At 36.4% G+C, this 24,131-nt stretch overlaps 1 protein-coding gene across 4 annotated transcripts in view; it reads left to right on the forward strand.

Annotated features, from left to right (window-relative positions):
- The window catches only part of slc4a11 (solute carrier family 4 member 11), a 102,333-nt gene that overhangs the window by 13,777 nt on the left and 64,425 nt on the right, over positions 1 to 24,131 (forward strand). For all 4 annotated transcript variants that reach the window (XM_073835117.1, XM_073835119.1, XM_073835118.1 and 1 more), the window contains exons 2-3: positions 12,776 to 12,826; positions 18,280 to 18,402. In XM_073835117.1, the coding sequence (XP_073691218.1) occupies positions 12,776 to 12,826; positions 18,280 to 18,402 (174 nt within the window). The remainder of the gene's footprint in view (positions 1 to 12,775; positions 12,827 to 18,279; positions 18,403 to 24,131) is intronic.

A 24,131-nucleotide genomic window follows, 5' to 3' on the forward strand; every position in this document is an offset into this window, starting at 1 on the left:
CATAGTTTACAATAGTGCGTACCATTAAACTCGTTTAACAATTATTTTAGAAGTAAAACAGTAACATTTTAGTGCATTCAACCATTCTCTGTAATCACTTTTTACTGAAATAGGGCAAATTGTCACGCGGGTGTGTCGCCAAAATCTGAGCCATGATGGGCTGCTATTCTCCAGGTGAACTATGAACCTCAGACCACTGCCTCGCATTTGCAAATTTTAAGTTTAGTCAACTAAAATATTCAAGTTGTCACTTAATTTAACATTAAGTAACCTAAAATTTAAAGTTGACTAAACTTACAATTTTTAGTCCGCGGAGTAACAAATTATTTAAAGTTTTTTACAGTGTGTAGAGAACGCAAAAAAAACCTGCGCTATGACTATAACTCAAAAGCTGGGTTGTTTCGACGGAGACAGGCTCAACTCAGCGGTTGGGTAGAAAAAAATAACCCAGCATTAAAAATGACCCAGCAGCTTAGTTACAGAAAAACTACCCAGCACCTGGGTAAAAATATTAAAAACAACCCAATAAAATGACTCAACAGGCTGAACCCAGCATTTGGGTTAAAATAACCAAGCATTTTTAGAGTGTAGCTGAAATGTTTCTTACTTTGACCAAAATAAAGTGATATTAACTCAGATTAAATAAATTCGGCATGACAAAATATTGACTAAATTAGTAAAAAACAAAACTCATTACTAAAACAAAAAACTGTAAAATCAACTAATGTGTACTCTAAAAAATGCTGGGTTTAAAACAAAAGAGTGCTGGGTGAAATATGGACAAACCCAGTGCTGTTAAATGTTTAACCCAACCTTTGGGGTAGTTTTATTTAACTCAACTATTGCTTACAAAAAAATTACTATTTTTCTCGCTTAAAATGTACCCAAAGTTTGGAAATTAACATTTATTAATATGTTCAATAAATTAACATTTACTAAAAGTTAAATAAATAATAATTAAATAATAAACATTTTTAAATTGCTTATTAATAAATATCCACCTTTTAATCATTGCTAATGCCTCTAGTAGTCATGTGTCTGATTTTTAATTTACAACCTATTTTGGATTTGAAGCCAGCCATATAATCATTTTTGATAATCAATAATATAAACAATAGTTGAGTTTAATATAGCAACACAGAAGGTTGGGTTAAACATTTAACCCAGTCGTTGGGTTGGTCCTTATTTCACTCAGCGCTGGGATGTTTTTAGAGTGTACTAACTTTTAAATGAATCATCTGATAGAATGCACATAGTTTGTACATACTTTTTTTTTTTATATATATATTGTGATCATATACAAAAAATGCAAGCATGTAATTACTTCATTTACACCTCTGACCTCCCAACCCACCCTTAAACCTAACCACACCGCAAAACCTGAACCTAAACTTAACCATATCCCACCTCAATGACAGCAAATGGGTTTTACAAAGCAACATCAACACTAATACATTGGGTTACACCTTATTCAATGGTGTGCTTGTTACAGTGCAATTGCATAAATAAGTATCGTTAAATAACATGTTATTACCATAGGGTTAGGTTTATAATTTGGTGATTCTTGCAACTATGCAAAATGTACTGTTATTACAATAAATTAAAGTGAACTATGCATAATGTACTGTTATTACTGTAGTAAGTAAATGAAAGTGTTACAGTTTGCAAAGCAATTTTGTGATGCAAGTACTGTACATAGTAGTCAGTGAACAATTACAGTAAGTATTGTGCACTATGATACATCCAAAGAAGGTGCATCAAGATGAGTCATAACATGTTTGAAGTCAATAATGAGGCTTTTTTTTGGTTCTCGACAGCCTCTGCTAGTATTTATTTTTGTTCCGTGCAAGATAGAGAAAGTCATTAGGATTTGCTATGACTTAAGAGTGAGTAATATTTATTTTTACTCAACTGTCCCTTTAAGAAAGTACAAAATGTACAGTTGAGTCGCGATTGTAAACGTTGATTTTGTTTTGCATGGTCTGCTGTTATCAGTTCTGTGGAACTAGATGCATCACGGCTGCGTAACTTTCGATGCGCTTATTATGAATCTCAATTTCAAAGAAGAATATCACGTTAAGGTTACTCTCTTGAAGGAAGCCGCGAAATCGAGCGGCTGTCTTGTGTGACCTAGCACCTCAGTGATGAGCTCATTTAACTGTGTGTGTAAGAGAGAGAGAGAGAAAGAGGGAAGACAGCTTTACTACACACTCCCGCGTTCACACCAGACAAACTACACAGCCACCTCAACCGTGCGCAACAACACGCTCGCTCTTGCACTGTTGTTTCATCTTCGCACACTTTTATCTGTAAATTTGCATTATTCGCCAGAGAGGGTTCGTCCATCCCGACTGTATTTTTCTAGCGTGTCTGGTCTTGTCTAAAAAAAAAAAATCAAAAATTAAAGCGAGAGAGAAGGAAAAAGAGAGAGCGAGTGATACCGAGACATATTTGATGTTTTATGCTCTTCATCTTGAGTATGATGCTGAAAAGATGCACAGGCTGTTTGTGGTTTTGTTGCACACTAACCACATACATGAGTATTTCTTAACAACCAGACCACCAAGCTTTAAAGAGACACCCCTCTCACTGCTCACTGGCGCAGAGAGCCTGAAATTGCCTGTGTGTGTTTGTGTGTGTGTGTGTGTGTGTGTGTGTGTGTATGTGTATGTGTGAAGAGAAAGGACTCGCTGGTTACTAAGCTTTAGTCTGTGACTCACACATCAGCTTATCTCAGTAGTTGAACTGAATCTAGTCATGCTATTAAATGCACATGCAAACAAAGATGATCCGTGTGTTTTGGGAGTGAAACTACAATGACGTTCAAACATTTATACACACACACTTACACACACACATACGCACAAAAAAGACCTGTTCTGCCAGCTCTTGCTTCCTGTTTGCCAAGACAGCACTTCCTGTGTTAGTAATGATGATCAGATATTAGGAGTTTGTTCACTACCCCGCCTGACCAGGTATTTTTGGTTTGCTTTAGATTTGAGTTATTATTTGTACATGTTTCCTTGCATTAATGCGATTAGCAGAAGATTTATTGCAAAAAAACCTTTTGTTTAGTCTTTTCGTCTCTCCTCTTATCTCTCATTCTTTCAACACTTCGGCTTTGATCACGTCTCCACGTGAAAAATATTTTTTTCCCTTTGGTTTGCAGGAAATGTGATTATAGAAGAGGCTGGGGACTTGAAAATTAGAGTTTTGCATTTTAAACATAAACCGTAAGCGTGTCTTGAGGGATCTGCATCATGCAAATGCAAATTTGAATGCAAACATAACTTGTTTGATTTGATGTGTCTGGTCTGCTTTGGCCTGCCCTGTATACAGTAACCTCTAAAGAGGAAGTGTGATGCTTAAGTCATACCCGTGCTTGGCCCTGAGTGATTTAAGGCAGAAAACACCACAGCACCACTTCCTATATCAGCTCTGCTCACTTCCTTTGCATATCGACAGGCGGACCCCGTTCGGATGGAAATAAGCATGCGGTAACGTGGCATTAGAGAAATATCTTCAGATCAGACGTTGAGCCAGGGGTTGGTAAAGGTTGGTCACACAGTACCCATAGCTGGAGGCAGCAGAGACGAAGTACCCAGTGAAAGGTCAGAGTGGGGGTAAATAGCACAGTGACTGCGTCCCCTCCGGAGGGCCTGTAGGCATGGCTGGGCTGAAGGTGTTTTGTCTGTAGGGACGGTTCTGACGGGAACGCGAGCAGAATACCAATCGACTGCTGTGTCGTCACAGGCTTTGAATGGCAGGGGAGGGAGAGAGTCGTTTTTTTTCCGTCTGCCTCACTCGTGGCTTCCTAAATTATGTTACGACGGGAGGACATTTAAAGAATTATGAGTTTGCTGGCTCAAGCCATTTATGCAAATGCTAGAGCATGCCGTTGATTAGAGCTGGGTGGGTTGCAAGCATCATGTAATAGCAGCGTATGAAGGGGAATGCAAAAATCTGCCTGTTTTCTGCCTGAGAATAGTCGTTGTGCTGTGGGAGGGTGAGCTTATATGGTGACCTTGGGGCTTTTATGTGAACATAGACCTCAGACAGTGTAAACGCTGTATTTAATTTGACGCACCTATGAGATTGTAAAGGTTTGTTTGTACTGTGGATAGGCTTGTGTTGTTTGGTGACATACCTGGGTTTCGATTGTTCAGAAGCAACGATATGACCTTAAAGGATCTGTTTATTTCCTTGTAATTTATTCACTCCCATATCTTTCTACAAAAACAAAGAAATTCAGGTTTTAAGGAAAACATTCTAGGATTTTTCTCAATATAGTGGACTGCAATTGGGGACCAATCGGTTGAAGGTCAAAAATGCAGTTTCAAAGCAGGGTCTTATCTAGCAAAATAATTGGTCATTTTCTAAAAATATATAAAAATGTTTATACTTTTTAACCACAAATGCTTGTCATGCACTAGCTCAAACTAACGCATTACATAATCACGTTGGAAAGTACAGACTGAGTTTGTACCAAGCGAACGTGCAAAGAAAGAACATCTTTTACAAAAAAAATGACTATTTTAAAGCTGGAGGAGAAAATGAGATGGAGCTTTTCACTCTACCCTGGCTTTTTGAACCGAAGTACACAGACGAAGGACTAACCACGTGTGACTTTTCCAATGTGATTGCATAATGCATGAAGTCATGGACGCGCATTGCAGAGCTAGTGAAAGATGAACATTTGTTTAAAAAAGCATATAAATTAATCTTTTCTTAGAAAATGACCAATCGTTTCTCTAGATAAGACCTAGGGTTGGGCGATGTCGACCAATTTGGCATCGTACGATGTCTAATGTGAAACATCGCGATGGACGATGGCATCGTCTGCGGGGGGCGGGGGTGAGGGATGGTTGTTATTAAATAATTTATTCATAACGAATTGATTAATTGTAGCCTACCGTGTCCCCCAGTGCTTAATTTGAGCCTGATCCTGTTCTGGAAAATGTCCGATTTTGGATTTTTGCGTTCCGGTATTTGTTTTTAAAGATCCGGCATTAACAAGTGCATTAGATCGTGACAGTGCGTGCGTGCAGACGAGACAAGAGCAAGCGCGGGTTTATATAGATGCATTTGGAGGATGTGTGTTGGTCCTTAACTATTTTCGACCAGTCAGCTTTTTTAAGTTCAATAACGCTCTCATTGTTTGCTTACTGCTTAACCCACTCTCTCCAAACGCATTTACTGAGCAGCAGAATGTTTAGAGAGAAAGGGTAATATCAGAAATAATACCAAATCAAGCGAAATATTATGTATTAACATTATAAACACTATAAGTTAGTTACCCTGACGCCTGACCCAAAACGAATGATTTAAATGTAGAGGTATTCAAAACAGAACAGAAATGAAACTAAATATATAAAGTTAAGAAACTAAAACAAAGCGAAACTAAAAATAGCGCGTTGGGCTCACGCACCTCTGTTTTTCGGCACAAATCCAAGTGTTTCCATATTCCCAATGTATTTGAATGATAAAGTGTTATTTATAATGTATACTAGGCTTTGTATTGTACATTCGTATTTCGATGGAAAAAAATATATTCTCTTGTTTTTGTTCTAAGCTCTGTTCATTATGGTAAAACCATGAAAAGGGCATATTTGGTGTAGTTTATTTAATCTAATTTAATAAAAATTATTTAGATTTTTTTTTTCTGCTGTTTTTGTATGCCTCATTTATTAATGTAAACGAACTTTCATGTAATTTGTTAGGAGTTCACTGTAATTTGTATTGTGATCACTAACAACTTCCTTGTTATTATTTCCTCATAATAATAATAATAAAATAAGTAAAGATGCAGAAATTGAAAGCATGCATTTCATTTGGCTATATAGTGATTAAGTGTGTGTTTTTCGTGAGCGGGTTGCTGCTGCGGCGGGGGCGGGGCTGGGCGCTGCGGGGGCGGGGCGGAGGATCGCGATGCCGGCTCAGCATCGTGATGTCTATTGGCCATCGGCGATGGACGATGGCATCGTCTATCGACCCAACCCTAATAAGACCCTTATTCCTCATCTGGGATTGTGTAGAGCCTGCATTGGAACTGCAATTTGGACCTTCAACCTGTTGATCCCCATTTATACCACTATATGAAGAAAAATCTTGGAATGTTTTCCTCAAAAACCTTGATTTCTTTTCGACTGAAGAAAGAAAGACACAAACATGTTGGATAAAATGGGGGTAAGTAAATTATTAGGAAATTTTAATTCAGGAGTGAACTAATCCTGGACAAAAGTCTCCTGAAAACTCCAGGAAGGTAGCCTAGAATCTAAACGCGCCCCTAGCGGCAGCAAATTACATTTGCTTCCAAGGGCAGTCTAGTTACTCTGAATTCACTTAAGATTTCGAAAAATCCAAGATGTACCGGGCCAATCACGAGTCGGTGGGCGGGCTTAACATGATGACGACTGACCTGCGACCATAAATTCCGTCAGACATTCTCTGGTTCCGTGAATTACGCGTGAAAAACTGAACAGTATTTATATCATTTTTTACCTTCGATACACAGCCACGTCCATCTGTCCTGAGCACAAGTTCAGCATCCGGCTTGTGACATGTGAACGCGCTCTGGCGTAGAATACGCAAACGCCGGAAGCGATCTGTCGCATGTATACAACACTCATTGTTTACACAGTGCACAGAGATTGTGTGTATAGCGGCTATTCAAAATGGTAATTACTTGCGCTTATCCTGGTTGTTCAAACCGATTTAAAGCCAAAAGATTACGTTTGCGCAAACTCATCCGGGACTTTTCACCGATTTCCCCTTACGGCGTTTGCGTATACAACGGCAGAGTGCGTTCACATGTAACGAGTCGAATGCTAAACTCGTGCTCATGACAGAAGGACGTGGCTGTGTATCAAAGGTAAAAAATGATATAAATACTGTTCAGTTTCTTGCAAAAAATGATCGTTTCGTGTCCTAGGACATCAGTGTATCGTCACGAGCCGCAGGGTGTAATTTGGATTTGTCTGTGCATGTTTTTGTTTACTTTTAAAGCTCTGGTGCAAATCTATGTCCATTATTTGGCTGACAGACTGCACAAGTTTTCATTAAAAATCTTCATCGCTCTGACTACGTCACCTTCTTCGTTGCTCGGATTGGTTGTAGCGCTATCCTATTGCGTGGAGAAGGAGTTTAAAAGACAACCGTTTATCCCGCCCCTCCGGTTGAGCCCTGTCTATGGAGAGTGCCCAGACCCTACATTTATGTGGGTCTGGCTTGTCAGGCTACCAGGAAGGGTTTACTGTTCACAGAACTCAAACATGAATTGCAGTGCAATGATTTAGTTTAATATCAATTAGTGTGAAGTAACTAGACGTTTAAAATTCAGCATGTATTTTGCAAAATCTATGATCAGCATAATATCTAATGCAAAGAATTTGACTTATTTTTGGTCAAATTTCACACTTTTAAAATGAAAAGAGCCTGTATCATTTGTGTGATGGAATTAACAGAGCCATTTCCAGCATATTAAGTATAGAATTAAGTATGCTACATATTTTAAAATGCAGATATTATTCGCAAAGAGCACAAATGCATTATAATAAATTCTAGTTCTTTTACTCTTTTATTCTTTTTTACATTTAAATCCTGTCATCCTTTAGAGTAAATAAAAATGACATTTGTACTAGGGCTGCCCTCGACTAAAGATTTTTCTGGTCGACTAGCAGTTGTTTATTTCAAGCATTAGTTCAGTATTAGTCGCACGTTTTTTAATAAACCATATACATCATAATAATGAGCCTTTAATTGCCTGCATAGCCTAATAAGCATTTAGGTGTACGTAAAACAAGCTTGCCACGGCACACCGATGGATATAATAATTATAAATGTGTCAGGGAAAAACAGCAAGGAGACTGCATTAACGTTTTAATAATTTATTGATAAACTAGTGCTTTCTTTGTTTTTGGTTTAAGGGATGAATTCGACGACTCTGACTCGTCATCTTCGCAGTAGTGCCAATTTGAATTGGTTCATTTAAAAGTAGACATTTCACTCTCTATAGATTATTTCATGCTCAAGTTTGTTTAGACGTGAAAGTGCACTATCCAAAGTTAAAATGTTACAAAAATTCATGAATGCTTCGGAATGCAGATCTAAGGTTGGACTCTTTTTTTTAAAGAAGACAATCATGAAAATATTGCAGAAGTGTTATTTTTTTAAAAAAAAAATATAAAAGTTTAAATTTACTGTACAGAAAAAGCACTGTATTCATTTTTATTTTAAATAAAATAAATATTTAGATAAATATTTTTGAATCCAAAATGGCTATTAAATTATAAAATTTAAACATTATGTCTAAATAACTTACATTCCAAATTTGAAGTTGTTATAAAATTTTTTTGCAGACTTCATAACATAATTTTTTATGCATTTTTCTGTCACAAATGTCTAAATTTCTCTGTCAATATTAGTTATATCATAAATTGACCACCAAATATGTTATTCTGAGACTCAGACCTTTCCAACAACATGTATTTTGTCAAGATTATAAAAAGTTCTGATTGTAAAATACCGTAATACCTTTTGTAGTATGACACTTGACACCAAAAGATTTTAAAAGTACCATTTCCATGTTAACGCATTACTTTCAAATGATAAATAATTTATGATGATTACTAAAATATTTGATAGGGAAAAAGACAATTAAAAAAAAAAAAAAGGCGCCAATCTAGGCTGGTGACAACTAAGGGGTTAATATAAACATATTGACAGCATCTAAAATGTAAAGCATCGTAAGACTTCAGCGACATGTGGCGTTTATTAGTAAATGATGAAACAAAGACGTGTTAAATGCAGGTTTATTTAATGTTGCAGTATAACACCAACGTGTTTTGTGTGTGTGTGCGTGTGTGTGTGTTTGTGTGTTGTCACAATATTAATGAGATCACAGTGCCTTGAGACAGTACGACATATTGAACAGGCTGTTCTACTATTGCTCACAGCCCTGTTTTTGTTAGCGTCAAATTACTAATACCACAGCTGTCAGAATAACCCTCAAGAAATCATTGTATAAAATGATTTAGGTAGTGACATGAGCATGAGGATGTTAGCTTAGCTATGTCTTCGTTATATATCTTCACTGAAAGTTTTTATTGATTTGAAATAAGTGCTAATTTAAGGCACAGTACGAGGGTTGTCAGGCATGCAGAGGCTTTTCTTGTTGGACTGGCCAGTCGCAGCTGATCAGAGTTTCATATCAGCTTTATATTCAGACAGTCTGTTTCCTGCGCTCACACACTCTGCTTTTTTACATCCTGCAGAATATAACAGCATAGCAGCTCGTGTTTTTGGCCTGTCACTGAAGAGAAATATGAGACAAACTCTCTGTCAGTATGTCTGATGTAGTCTGTTCTCTGTACGACAGGACGAGATATGTGCAAGTTATATATTTTTTGTGTGTACGTGTGTGTGTGTGTGTGTGTGTGTGTGTGTGTGTTATTTTCATGCTCCACTATGTGAGTGCTGTGGTACACTTGTGCCAGCCGTACATGCATACTCTCTTTAGACAGGGTGTTTTGCTGGAAAGAGAGGTACCTGGCAATTAAGGGAGTCAGAAAGTGGGGAAAGAGAAACCTCAGTCACGGCTGACTTCACCTCATAAATATCTCCTTAAACGGCACCAAATGAATGTAGGCCACAGGTGTGGGAGTATGTGTGCTGGTTCCTTGTGCGTGTGTTTATGTGTTTTTAGTAAATATGCGAGTTTGTGTGTGTATCAGTGTATCAGTGTGATTTTTCTTTGGAGTGTGTGTGTCTGTTTATTGACCATTGTAAGGACATAACCAGTGTACGGCATATTCACGTTTGGATATTCACACTGATTCTTGAGACATGGGACAATACATGGGAAAAATTCACCTGCCATTATGTTTCAGCTTTGAAAATAATCAGAGATTAACACTTGAATGTTCTGAGCACAAATTATTGTTCTCAGACTATATCTCAAAATTTCATATACATCAAAATATATATAAAATTGAATAAAAACAGATACAAATACAGATATAAACATGCATTTTTTAACTACTATGTCCTATGGAAGCTTGTTTCTGCCACTGAATAAAAAAAAAAGGTAATTGCGACTTTTTATTTCACAATTGTAAGATTGTGAATTGTAAACTCGCAATTCTGAGAAATTAATTCAAAGTTGTGTAATATAAACTTGTAGTCAGAATTGCAATATGTATACTCACAAAACTTACTTGTGAGTTTATATTTTATAATTGTGAATTGTGTTTATCTCACAATTCTGACTTAATAACTCGCAATTGTGTGTTACAGAACAGAATTGTGAGATATAAACTTGCAATTCTGAGAACATATCAGTCTTTTTTTTTCTCCTCAAAACTGGACTTTATTAGGGCTGGGCGGTATACCTTTTCATACCGAATACCGGTGTTTTTTTTTTTTAATGATATTCATTTTTCATATACCCCAATACCGGTGAGTGTGTGCGTAAAGCGCTGGGAACACGTATGTTGACGCAAACAGAAACCGCAGCTTGCACGTGCTTGTCTGAAGCAACACATCTGAGGTGTGGACGTATTTCAGTATATCTGAGAAAGATCCAGGGTTAGCGATTTGCAAAACTTGTAATGCCGAAATTTCAAGAGGGGGTGTGTCTGCAGTGATGACTAGAGCAGAGATCGGCGCATTGTGCGCAGACAGATGTAGCTTTCAGTGAGAGAAAAACAATGACTTTACGTTGGTGTTACGTCGCAATATTTTAAAGATATGTCTTTTCTATATACTGTATTTTTATTAATATTTATGTTTTAAAGCCAATGGATATCACACAAGCAACGTGGAAACTGATCAATATGTTAAAGTGAAAGTAAAAACTGACTTTCAGCATCTGATGTGCATTCTTTCAGACAATGAGAGACGATTATACTTCATATGCTGATATTAATTTAGTCCCTTAATATTTTTCTTGTGCCCCGAACATGGTGGGAAAAAAAAATAAAAAAGAAACGTATTTTGTGTAAGGTTTGTTTTTGAAAGTCTTAAATAAAGCTCTTAATTTTCATTGATGACTGCAGTGTTATTAGGGGGTTATGAAAGTCATAATTATGATTTCAGGTGGTCTAAAATTTGGGGACTGAAAGACAAGAATTGCGATGAAACTTCAAAAGGCTATCCATTGAATAAATATGAGCGCTGCACGTTTCAAAATCATTTGTTGCGCTACTTTGTATACTACCATTCTGACAGCGCCTCCTGCTGGAAGAGAAACGCGTAGACTTGTAAATGTGAACTTGTGAAGAATGCACAATAAAGTGTTGTGTATTTTGACTGCAAATCATGAATTCTGATTTCTTCACCTCATTACAATTATGAGTGCCACTGTCACTTCTTTGTGAACAACAGCATTTTGTGAGACCATTCAAACCTGGGTTAATAGTCCGGTTAATGTAAGCCAATATACTGCAGTAATTAGTCTCTAATTTATTAGGAAATGTGGTTAACACCTAGTCATGCATGAAAAAAAAAATACCGTCATATACCGTGATACCGTATAATTTTGAAAAATACCGTGATATAAATTTTTGGTCATACCGCCCAGCTCTAGACTTTATAATCTCTAATTCTAAGAAAAAACGTCAGAATTGCGAGATAAAATTCACAATTGTAAGAAAAAAGTCAGAATTGCAAGTTTTTATCTCGCAGTTGTGACTTTTTTTCTGAATTGTGAGAAAAAAAATCTGAATTGTGAGATAAAAACTTGCAATTGTGAGAAAAAAAGTCAGAATTAAGAGATAAAAACCTGCAATTGCAGGAAAAAGTCAGAATTACAAGATACAATCAGTTTCAAGGAAAAAAATTTCAAAATTGTGAGTTTTTATCTCACAGTTCTTAAAAATGAAAAAATGGAAAGGAAGTGACGTGAGGCCAAGTATGGTGACCCATACTAGGAATTTGTGCTCTGCATTTAACCCATCCAAGCGCCCGGGGTGCAGTTGGGGGTTCAGTGCCTTGCTCAATGGACTCACCTCAGTCGTGGTATTGAGGGTGGAGAGAGTGCTGTACATTCACTTCCCCCACCTACAATCCCTGCCGGACCTGAGACTTGAACCCGCAACCTTTGGGTTACAAGTCCGACTCTCTAACCATTAGGCCACGGCTGCCCCAAATGACTTTATAACTTGCAAAAAAAGTAACAATTGCAAGAAAAAAAGTCTGAATTACTTGATACAAACTCGGAAGAAGATATTTAACCTGCTATGAGTTTAAAAAAATAATGCTTATTTATGCTTATATTTTTACAGATCACAGTTATTATATGTCAGCTCAAAATTGTTGAACTTGGTAGAAGCAAATAACCTTAGAAAAAAGGCTTCTAAATGTAATACTTAATATTTTCTGTCTTGCAGTGGTGACTGTTCAATAGGTAGAGCTGAATATCAATTTGAAACCATCCTGTAGTCTAAATTTATTTATTTATTAAAGTAAATGGTAGATTGATCAATATTTATAATAACTATTTTACACAGAATTTTTGTATCTGTTGATGAGAGGAAAAACACATTTTGGGAGAAAATGCACCCGAACATGTTGAACAAATTGATCCATAATAATTTGTGGATTAATTTCTGAAATACTTTTTGCAGCCTGTTTTGTCCCAGTACTGAAGAATCAGTGCTCGATCAAACCTGCTTCATTCTCTTACAGTAATCAGAAACACTTACTCACGCTGTGTTATTTAACACACACTCAGTTATTTGACGTCTTTTGTTAATTGTGGTTTAAATTTCTCTTGCAGAGGCTCCCTCCTCAGGGATGGCTAAGAATGGATACTTCTATCAAGAGATGGGTGAGTAAATGTTTGTAGGAGTTGCTTTGTGTGTTTGTTGTTCAACACATGGCCTGGAGGAGAGGTGTGAAGGTCACGCTTGGGAGTAAAACACGGGCAGAAGGAAACTCCTTCCTACAGTATTTAAAACATGCCCTCATTTCTGACTCGCAGAAATATTCAAATCGTAATATTTCCGGATTTCTCATCTGCGTCAAAGAGAGAGAAATTTTCTGCCTTAGATTTTGCTGCATTGAAGCCCAATGCAGCAAAATCCAAGTTGAAAAAAAGAAGTGTCTCTTTCTAGTGCCTAGAAATGTTGTCTGTAAAATTAAATGTGTAAAATTCGTTAGTGCAAGTAAAGCTTGTGGCATGTTCTCAAGTATTCTCTCATTATGCCATTTCAGAAATCACTGTTTATGTCATCTCTCTCTCTCTCAGTTCAATTCAAGGGGCTCTTGTTTATACGTACGTAATTATAACAAAGTATGTGGGGTATTTTCAATAAATTATTTAATTTGTTCATGAATAGGCTTTCAGTGAATCAAACACTTCTGAATATGATCAACCACGGTGCTCTGAGCTTGAAAGAGCGAGCGAGAAAAGGGGAAAAAAGGGGAGCGCCGTCGTCGGGGAGAGGAATATCCTCTCGCCCGTTCACCGTAGGTCCAGGGCGGTGGAGTCAATGAGCACACGTGGATTAACAGCCCCCTCTCTTCTCCAGCTTTACATAGAGAATAATAGAGGGAAGGATTAGTGAATAAATGAATAGATGAGGAGAAAGATATGGAACCGATAGCCACTCACATGCCACATTCAGCCAGAGAAGCGAGAACAATAACGAGCTGCCATGTGTGGATAAATCACAGCTTCAGCCACACTCTGGCTACACAGTCACATCTGTGGGGTATTAAACCCCAAGAACACTTTGTATTCAACAGGAAAAATGAGAGAAATGTATGGATCATTGAAGCCTTGCCGTGTTTGCGTTGAGGAATTGAAGGGAATATCAATTTACAATGGATGGATTGAATGTACATTGTCACATTAAATCTGTATATTAACTGTAACTTCAATAGTTTATAGGGTCAGTGTAGGTATGTATGTAGAAATTGAAAAAAAATTGTAATATTAATAAAGATTAGTTGAAGTTAGATATTTGTTTTATTATATTTTATTAATGAGTCAATGACGTGAAGCCTAGCATTTCTGTCCAAATGCATTTTTTTCAGTTAAAAAATAGTTTAAATGTATAAAAAAGATGAAGATATATGTGAAGTACCTCTATGTATGTACTCTAACTTTTCAAAAACATTAGTTATTTGTAATTTTTCTGTTATTTAAAGTGTCAAAATATCATGTGGTGCGACTGTCTGGCCATAACTGATGTTTTGGAAACATTATTAGCCTATTGTCCTGTTTTTATTCAGATTAATTTTCTGCACTATTTGGCCTAATTTCCAAAGTGTTTTGCAATCCTGTATAAAATTGCGAAGCATTTGTATTTGTATTTCCATCATAATATACAAACAAACTTTGTCCGATGATTTCCATTTTATAAAATGTCATGTGGCGCGACCATCAAGAAACTACCATTTTAGGACTTTATGTTGAAATCCATTCAAACATAGCACATTGAGTCATATAGCAATTTGCCAAGGACCCATGGAAGCATCAATCAGGTTTATAACTCTCTACATAGAGCTGAAGTTTTTTCAAGCCATTGTTAGATGCCAGTGTTTCCTGTCATAGCTATGCAAAAATTTGATTTCAAAAACAGTATCATAGCTGTTTCTGTTTCTTTAAATCTGTATTTAACTTTAGAAAGATCTCAAATATTGTAAACTGTAAAAAAATATCCTGGCAAATTTACAGTACAAAAATAAAAATTACAGCTGTGGTTGCAAGAAATTCACTGTATAAATACGATGGCAATGTTTCCGGTATTTCCCAGTTTAGGGAAAGTTACTTTGGAAATGCAACAGGTTACAGATTACAAGTTACCCTATTTAAAATGTAATAAGTAGTGTAGTGTTTATTAAATGTAGTAATGTAACTGATTACATTTGATTACTTTTTTGATTACTTTTCTAAATTTCTAACGAATGTTAATCACTGATTACTGCCAGACTTTCAAAATCTGTCATCACTTGAATTAAGATTATAATAATTTTACTTTAAAGCACAGTCACCACAAAATTAGACTTTACCACATTTTTTCTTAGTAACTGTAACTAATTACAGTTAGTTTGGGGGAGTAACTAGTTACATGTAACAGTGCTATATAATTTGATTACAAAATAAATGTAACTAATAAATTAGAGTTACTTGTGAAAATGTTAACGATTACAATAGGGGGTTCATTTCAATATTTTTACACACACACCCACATACAGATTTAATTGATTTCTTTCCGAAATTGCACTGACTGCTCTCAAACACTTTGTGTAACTTTAAATGCAGACCTTGAGCCAAAATCTCATCGCCAAACACCAATGACTTGTACTTACAGTCGTGGCCAAAAGTTTTGAGAATTACATAAATATTGGAAATTGGAAAAGTTGCTGCTTAAGTTTTTATAATAGCAATTTGCATATACTCCAGAATGTTATGAAGAGTGATCAGATGAATTGCATAGTACTTCTTTGCTAAAATATGAGACCAGTGTTTCAGGAGTTTACAACATTGAATAATAACTGTTTTAATTTCTAATTTTGCCTAAGATTAGCAGTTTTTTTTCCAAGGCAGTGTTTCCTGTCATAGCTGTGATTTAAAAAACAAAATCATCGCTATTAAACTATATCCTGTTATGAGTTTAAATCAGTATTTAACCTCAGAATGATCAAAGTAAAAAGAGGTGCTAAAGTCTAATTTTGTGGTGGATGTGCTTTAAAATTAAATTATTATAAACTTAATTCAAGTAATGAAGGGTTTTGAAAGTCTGACAGTAATTAGTGTTGAGTATTACAGTAAGGTCAACCCTTCCTGCTTTAAATCTTTAAAAATATTTTAAAAACATTTCTTAGAAATAGAAAAGAAAACTAAAAAACTACTTATTACATTTTAAATTGAGTAACTTAAATTGAATTACATTTACAAAGTAACCTTCCCAACACTGATTAATTACATTTATTTTAGAATGAATGACATGTAACACCATTACATACAACTAGTTACTCCCAAACACTGCATATCGTTGCCTGTATATTTCACAACTTATAATCATATAGTTCATTAAGTGATATATACCAAGAAAACACAACATAAACTACCAAAATCTGCTTTTACCTTTAAAAAGTGCTGATAACCATCATAATAATACAGGTGGTTCATTAGAAAGTCACATAATGAATCACAAACAAGTGGCCTGTCCTTAACACATGGCTAATACTCCTATATAGACAGTGTGCAGGGTCATACACACCATCAGAGTAACAAGCGACAATAAAATAATGTAGTAAACACAACACAAATAACATAAACTAGAACACAAAACACCCTAATGTACCTTACGGATATCAAAAATGAGAAGAAACTAAATAATTTACATGAAAAACAGTTGCAATCAAAATTATTCAACCCCCTTGACCTGCAAGACATTTTGCTGCAGAGAACAAAATTTTATGAAAACAATTCAACAAAGGCATCAGTAAACTATTGGAGAAAGTTTATTAATACACATTTAAGTGATTCTGAGAACGTAAAGTTGATATATATATATATATATATATATATATTTTTTTTTATAAAGATTTATTTTTGGCGTTTTTGCCTTTATTATGATAGGACAGATCAGAAATGACAGGAAACGTAGTGGGAGAGAGATAGGGGGCGGGATCGGAAAAGGTCCTCGAGCCAGGATTCAAACACGGGATGCCCGGAGCACAACGGCACTGTATGTTGACGCGCTGCCCACAAGGTTATCGGCGCCGATGTAAAGTTGATAATTAAAAAAAAAAAAAAAAAAATCTAATTGGCTCTAAACATTCATGTTCAAAATTATTCAACCCCAAAAGTGAAATTTGGTGCAGAATCTTTTATTTTTTAAAACCACCAATAAACACTGCCTGTAAGCACTTAGCTGTAATCTTGACCAATTCCTTACTTAAAAAAGCTTTAGGATCATTGATAATCTTTGTTTTTTTCCATTGCCACTGCTTTCATCAAATTCAACCAAATATTTTCAATAAAAATTATATTTGAAGACTGAACAGACCACTCAAGAAGATTCTATGACCGAACCCTGAACCAAGCATAAGTAGATTTCGGATTTTTACTTTGGGATGATTGTCCTGCAGGAAGAACCATTGATCATCAGCTTCAGTCTTTGCACCAAAGGCATCACAATTCTTGCCAAAATGGCCTGATACTTCAAAGAATCCATTATTTCCTTCCATCATTAATGATTTCCCCTTTCTGCAACAGTAAAATCCCCCTATAACAGGACTGGTCCATCTTCATGTTTGACCATGGAGATGGTGTTCTTCTGCTTATAGGTTTTGCCTTATAATTTTTGCACCAGACATACCACTGATCCATGGGTCCAAAAAGTTGAGTTTGGTCACACCATAAAACATTCTTCCAGAAATCAACAGGGCTATCCAATTTAATTTTAGCATGTTCAAGTCAGCCTTTTTGTTCTTCTTGGTCAAGAGTGGTATTCTTCAAGATGCCTCAACATGATGGCCATACTTGTCTAGTGTTCTTTTTTTACACTGCATTGAAATGTTTTTTTCTCCTTTTGTCGAGTCATCTTGCAAGTCTTTGGCTGTACGTTGTGGGTTTTTCTCAGTTGCTCTGATCAAACATTTTATGATATTGGGATTTTTGTTCAACACCCTCAAAGGTTTTCTGGTACAACACATTTGAAACTAAGGAATAAGACTCCCAGCTGTGTCTCTAGGAACTTTTAATGTCTTGGAAATCTTTATGTAGCCTTAGACTTTCTAATAGAATAAAACTATTTCTTTTCCATAGCTTTTCTGAGAGCTCTGTTGATTTGCCGTATTTGCTACTTAACTTCAGCAAATGCATGGGCTAAATGTATATATGTGTAACAGCCCAAGCTAATTCTGTTTTTTTTTTTTTAATAGAGTTTCTTAAGCCTTAATTGTGTTTTAAGACAATTTTGTTCCCTACCATAAAAATAAGTGACTTAAAAACAGCAATGCTGAATAAGGGTTGAATAATTATGACATAGCTGTGTTATTAATAAACATTATATATTAACATTATCACTTTGTGCCAGTTAACTGTACTGCAGTCTCTGTAGGGGGTTGAATAATTTTGAGTGCAACTGTATATGACTTTTGGGAATGTCTTACGTCTAATGTTAAACCATTTACAGTTTTTCACTGAAGCATGTTTTTACTGTAGCATTTTTAATATTTGCAAACATTTTGTTCATATTGAAACGTGTGTTAAAAAGTGTATATAGATTGAGGCTGTTGTGTGTGTGTGTGTGTGTCTCTTAGAACAGAGGGAGAGAGAAGAACAAGAGGAGGGGAGCGAGGAGCGAGAGGAGGGCCAGGACTCTCCCATCCCATCAGGAGATGACATTCATCTCTACGGCAACCAGACACACCAAGGAGGGACAGGTCAGTGAATGTGTGTGTTTGCGAGCGAGTTCAGGGTGGGATGGCAGTTAGACCCAGAGCTGTTGATTAGCTCTGGAGATGCTCAGGTTAGCAGGTCAGTTGTTGCCACGGCAACAGTCTCAGGTGTGCTGTGATTATGTCGCAGCGCCCCCACCAAACCCACACACGGTGACAGGTCACCTGTTGTCACTCAAAACCGCACAAAGTCGTCTTCTCCTCTTTCTGTCCTCAGTCTCTGCAGGAAAATGTAATCAAAGATGACAATTGAAAAAAAAGGGAAACCGCTGACATCTCCATTGTAATTTACTTTTTAGTATATAGTGCATGCAACAGGACAAATATAGCTGAATTGCTTTAGTCCTCACTTTTCAATTAAATGTAAATTCATATCCCAGTCACATTTTATTGGTTAAATAAACATTATGCACACTACATTTTTACATTAAACTATTTATTAAAAACAAGTATGAACCTCATCAAGTTAGTGTTTTTAAGCATTTTACATTTATTCCACAATAATTACTCAAGGCAGTAACAGTTTAAACAACAATTTTATTTAAGCAATGATATATTTTATTTATGAACTGATGTTCAGCTGTTCTTTCCTTTTCTATTCTAACATGACAATGACTCTGATTCATTGATTCAGTCAGTGTGGAAGAACTTGACTGTTTTGCATAAAGCTAAATCCTAATCCCAGCTGAACACTTTGTGTAACTTTAAATTCAGATCTTGAGCCAAAATCTCATCGCCAAACACCAATGACTTGTACTTACAGTCGTGGCCAAAAGTTTTGAGAATTACATAAATATTGGAAATTGGAAAAGTTGCTGCTTAAGTTTTTATAATAGCAATTTGCATATACTCCAGAATGTTATGAAGAGTGATCAGATGAATTGCATAGTCCTTCTTTGCCATGAAAATTAACTTAATCCCGGAAAAAAACTGCATTGTTAAGAAGGCTTCAGGGCATCCAAGAAAGTCCAGCAAGCGCCAGGATCGTCTCCTAAAGAGGATTCAGCTGCGGGATCGGAGTGCCACCAGTGCAGAGCTTGCTCAGGAATGGCAGCAGGCAGGTGTGAGCGCATCTGCACGCACAGTGAGGCCAAGACTTTTGGAAGATGGCCTGGTGTCAAGAAGGGCAGCAAAGAAGCCACTTCTCTCCAAAAAAACATCAGGGACAGATTGATCTTCTGCAAAAAGTATGGCGAATGGACTGCTGAGGACTGGGGCAAAGTCATATTCTCCGATGAAGCCTCTTTCCGATTGTTTGGGGCATCTGGAAAAAGGCTTGTCTGGAGAAGAAAAGGTGAGCGCTACCATCAGTCCTGTGTCATGCTAACAGTAAAGCATCCTGAGACTATTCATGTGTGGGGTTGCTTCTCATCCAAGGGAGTGGGCTCACTCACAATTTTGCCCAAAAACACAGCCATGAATAAAGAATGGTAGCAAAACACCCTCCAACAGCAACTTCTTCCAACAATCCAACAACAGTTTGGTGAAGAACAATGCATTTTCCAGCACGATGGAGCACCGTGCCATAAGGTAAAAGTGATAACTAAGTGGCTCGGGGACCAAAACGTTGACATTTTGGGTCCATGGCCTGGAAACTCCCCAGATCTTAAAACTTGTGGTCAATCCTCAAGAGGCGGGTGGACAAACAAAAACCCACTAATTCTGACAAACTCCAAAAAGTGATTATGAAAGAATGGGTTGCTATCAGTCAGGATTTGGCCCAGATGTTGATTGAGAGCATGCCCAGTCGAATTGCAGAGGTCCTGAAAAAGAAGGACCAACACTGCAAATACTGACTCTTTGCATAAATGTCATGTAATTGTCGATAAAACCTTTGAAACGTATAAAATGCTTGTAATTATATTTCAGTACATCACAGAAACAACTGAAACAAAGATCCAAAAGCAGTTGAGCAGCAAACTTTGTGAAAACTTTGTGAATTTGTGTCATTCTCAAAACTTTTGGCCATGACTGTACACTATATGGACTAAATTATTGGGACACATCCTTCTTTAGAACAGAAAAAGGCACTTACAAAACTGTGGCAACAAAGATGGAAACTTCATGTATTTAAAAGCTGTATTTCCATCTCTGTTGCAACAGTTTTGGAAGTGTCTAAAATGACTGTACCTATATGTACAAGTCATTGGTGTTTGGTGATAAGCTTTTGGCTCAAGGTCTGCATTTAAAGTCACACCAGAGGTGTTCAGCTGGGATTAGGACTTGGCTTTATGCAGACCAGTCAAGTTCTTTCACTCTAACCGAATCAATCATTTCTTTTTGAACTTGCCTTATACACAGAGGCATTGTCATGTTAGAATCTTTCGAAAAACAAGTGATTTATACACTTTGTCATATTTTGTAATATTGGTGGTGTTTTTTTTGTACTATGAATTTTTTTCCAGTTTCTTGAGGAGACACTGCCTCCTTTGCCCCCTCAGAGAAAACTCCAGTGTTCTAAAATCTGCAAGGACGAATTGAAAAACAATTGTTATTGCATTCATCATTTTTCATCATCATTGTTTATTGATACTCTTTATTGATATAGTTTCTTTTTAAATTATTGGGATGCTAGCAGTACATTAACCACCAGCTGATATTTTATTCATAAAATTGCCAATAAAGTTGTCTAAATTCCTACCTGATCTCATGACGAAACCATTCCTGTGGGAAGATTTTCACAAGATGCGAAATACATACCAATAAGTACATGCCACTGCAGTTTCCAACAGAAATGAACACTAGAGGCAGTAAACAGCGAGCACTTGTAATCAATTTTGTACAAGGTATGATTACAGCTTCATATGTATCGCTTTCCGGGCGTAACAAGATGGCTCAGTAGCTCAGCCGGCATGGAATTGAACTTATGATGCGGAATACTTGGGTATGAATCCCATGAAAAACATGACTTATGATTGAAAAGAGCTGAAAGATGAGAGATCGAAAAACTAAAGTCATAGTGCCACTGGACATTTCAAATCTACGTCACATTAAACATACCGTATGTACGTTCATCTGTTCCTAGGAAGAAAACAAACACTCTTTTAGCGCCACACAGTGGTCATTTCACATCGAATATGTCATGAAATGTACAAGGCGCTACGTATTTTGTGTCTTGCGAAAAAGTTCCCACAGGTTGCTGAATCCGTAATGAAGGTTCACCTGGCGGTTTAGTCACAATATTCAACAAGGGTCAAAATAAATGAGGAGAAATGCTGTATTCAAAGACGCTGGATTACTTCTCAGAATGAATTAGCCAAAAAAAAACATTAGACAGTTTGGCACAAAAAGGGTTAAAATCATAATTTGTTTTTGTGAAATGCATATTTACTTAACCTACTCAGGTAAATCTAGTCCTGTCCAAACAAAGCTTTTATTATCTCTCGTAAATCTGTATGTTGGATGTGCGCCCACATCTACAAAAAGGTGCGTTTACTCAACCTTAAGTACTAAAGTACCAATGAATCACTTGCTCTGGGGTTGATCGTTGATTCTTGTCCACATCTGGAAAAAAGTTAGATCACCGTAACACTTGTATAACTTGTTATGCTACAGTATTATGCTGACTAATGGTGAATACAGGGCTGCTAATGGATCTAAATCATAAAAATAATTAGCATTTAAAAAAAAAAAACTGCGTCTTGACCTGTCACGGAGTTTAGCTAATCACAAGTCATTTACATATAGAAGTTTTATAAGTACAGTAGGAAAACCTGTTTAATAGAGATTGGAAAGAGGCTGGAAAGTAGCCATGTAGAACTAGAACTCTTTTTAGTCTAAGAAACCTCGGGTAGCATCATAATTGGACTTCAAGGAGAAAAAATATGCTACAATATACTCCCATTACAATTTTTTGCTGCATTTACGGTTTTGCATAACTGAAAACATTTGAAACTTATAATGTCTCATGGATGATGTAACATATCTATTATTAGAGATGCTATTTGCCCTAACGCGCTGCTGCTGTTGAAAGTAAGCGCAGCTTCAGTAATATCACTAGACAGGTGACCCAGAACCAGACGAGCAAATGTTCTTTCTCTGTTTACTCAAATACAGTTAGTTCTGTTTTAAATTCTTTTTTCTGCGCGAGTGACTCCTGCTGTGCATTTGGTGGGCTCACATTAGGATGAGTGGGGTTTGTTCACACGTTGTCTCATCCGGTCTGATGTTCTGTCATCCTCGGCGCACAAGCCGTCAGCACTTGTCTAGATTAAAACCAAATTCCACTCCTCTGACATACTGCTAAGAGTTTGAACTGTGTAGGATGCACGCGAGTGTGTGTGTTCGAATATTTATAAGCCAGAGCCTCCAAACATTTCGTTTTAAGTGATAATTCCTATGATTTCAGCAGTTGGCCGAACCGAGCACCCAGCCATGTTATTTAGCAAACTGCTGGGTTTTTAATGCTCCTTGATTGCTGGGGGTGAGGCAGGGGTGGTGAGAAATAATTACACGCTACAAAAATAAAGCAAAACAAATATTACCTAATATGAGATCAAATGGTGTCTAAACCACTCGTTTTTCTGAAGTAACACAGTCACACACCAGTCAATAGAGTTCTAGTGGGAGGCAGTGTCTCTTTTGCCTCCCTTGAGCCCACTGACAATAGGAGACAATGCACGTCTTAGTCTTTGCAGCACTATGATTGGCTGATTACTCTTTCACAAATTTTAGGAAATGGATTGATTGATGTAACAGCTGATGAGCTGTTACATCTCTTCCATGACCAGTTTGTGTTGCATTCATGTCAAAATGAACTTAAATTTCTTGAAAAACAAGAAATTATCTGTAAGTAGTGCTGGGTAGATTACTTGAAAATTGTATTCCATTACTGATTACAAATTACATGACAAAAATGCAGTCATGTAATCTGTTAGATTACTCATTTTAGGTAATGTTTGATTACTTTTACACTATTATACTATAGTAAAAATCATTGGATATGATTCATACATGACTCATACTCATACATGGCCAAACTCATTGAGAGATGCTTTTGTTTCCAATTTTAGAAGCATGGATCACAAATGATTTTACATGACATTCACATGGCCATTTGTGAAATTAGTGAAAGCTAAATACCATGAAACACAGTTCAGTTTTCTAGAAAGTAAATTTTAGAAATAATGAGGGAGGATCAATAAAGTTTGAATAATTTTCTACCTTTGTGTGAATAATATGTAATTATGTAATCCCTAAAAAAGTAACTTTAATGTGTAATGTTTAAAATAAAATAAAATGTGCAGTAATCCAGTTGCAAGTACCTAATTTTTGGAATCTACATGTAATCAGTTACTACCCAGCGGTGCCTGTGAGTGAGCCGTTTTTTAGCAAGCATGCAGCTTGGTGAAATTAAATATTCATCATCATGCCCACAACCTTCTCCACACTCTCAGTGTTTACTGAGGGTTTGTTGAAATAAATGGTACACGAAATGTGCTTGTCATTGTATTATTGTAGTCATTATTTCTGAAGTAATGTAAATGGGGATGTTTAAAAAATAGTTTTTTGTTTTAATATAATTTAATAGTGGGTTAATATACACTAAACCAATACTATACCCTGCCGTCCAAGAGTTTTGGGTCAGTAAGATTTTTGTTAAAATTTTTAGGAGACATTAGAGGGCAAATTCACTTTGAATTTCACTTTGAACAGAGCTGTAAAAAGGTGTTTTTTTAAACACGACCATTGAGGAATTTTAACCAAAGTATGTT

Source organism: Garra rufa, chromosome 2 (genome assembly GCF_049309525.1).
Source record: "Garra rufa chromosome 2, GarRuf1.0, whole genome shotgun sequence".
Lineage (NCBI taxonomy): Eukaryota > Metazoa > Chordata > Actinopteri > Cypriniformes > Cyprinidae > Garra > Garra rufa.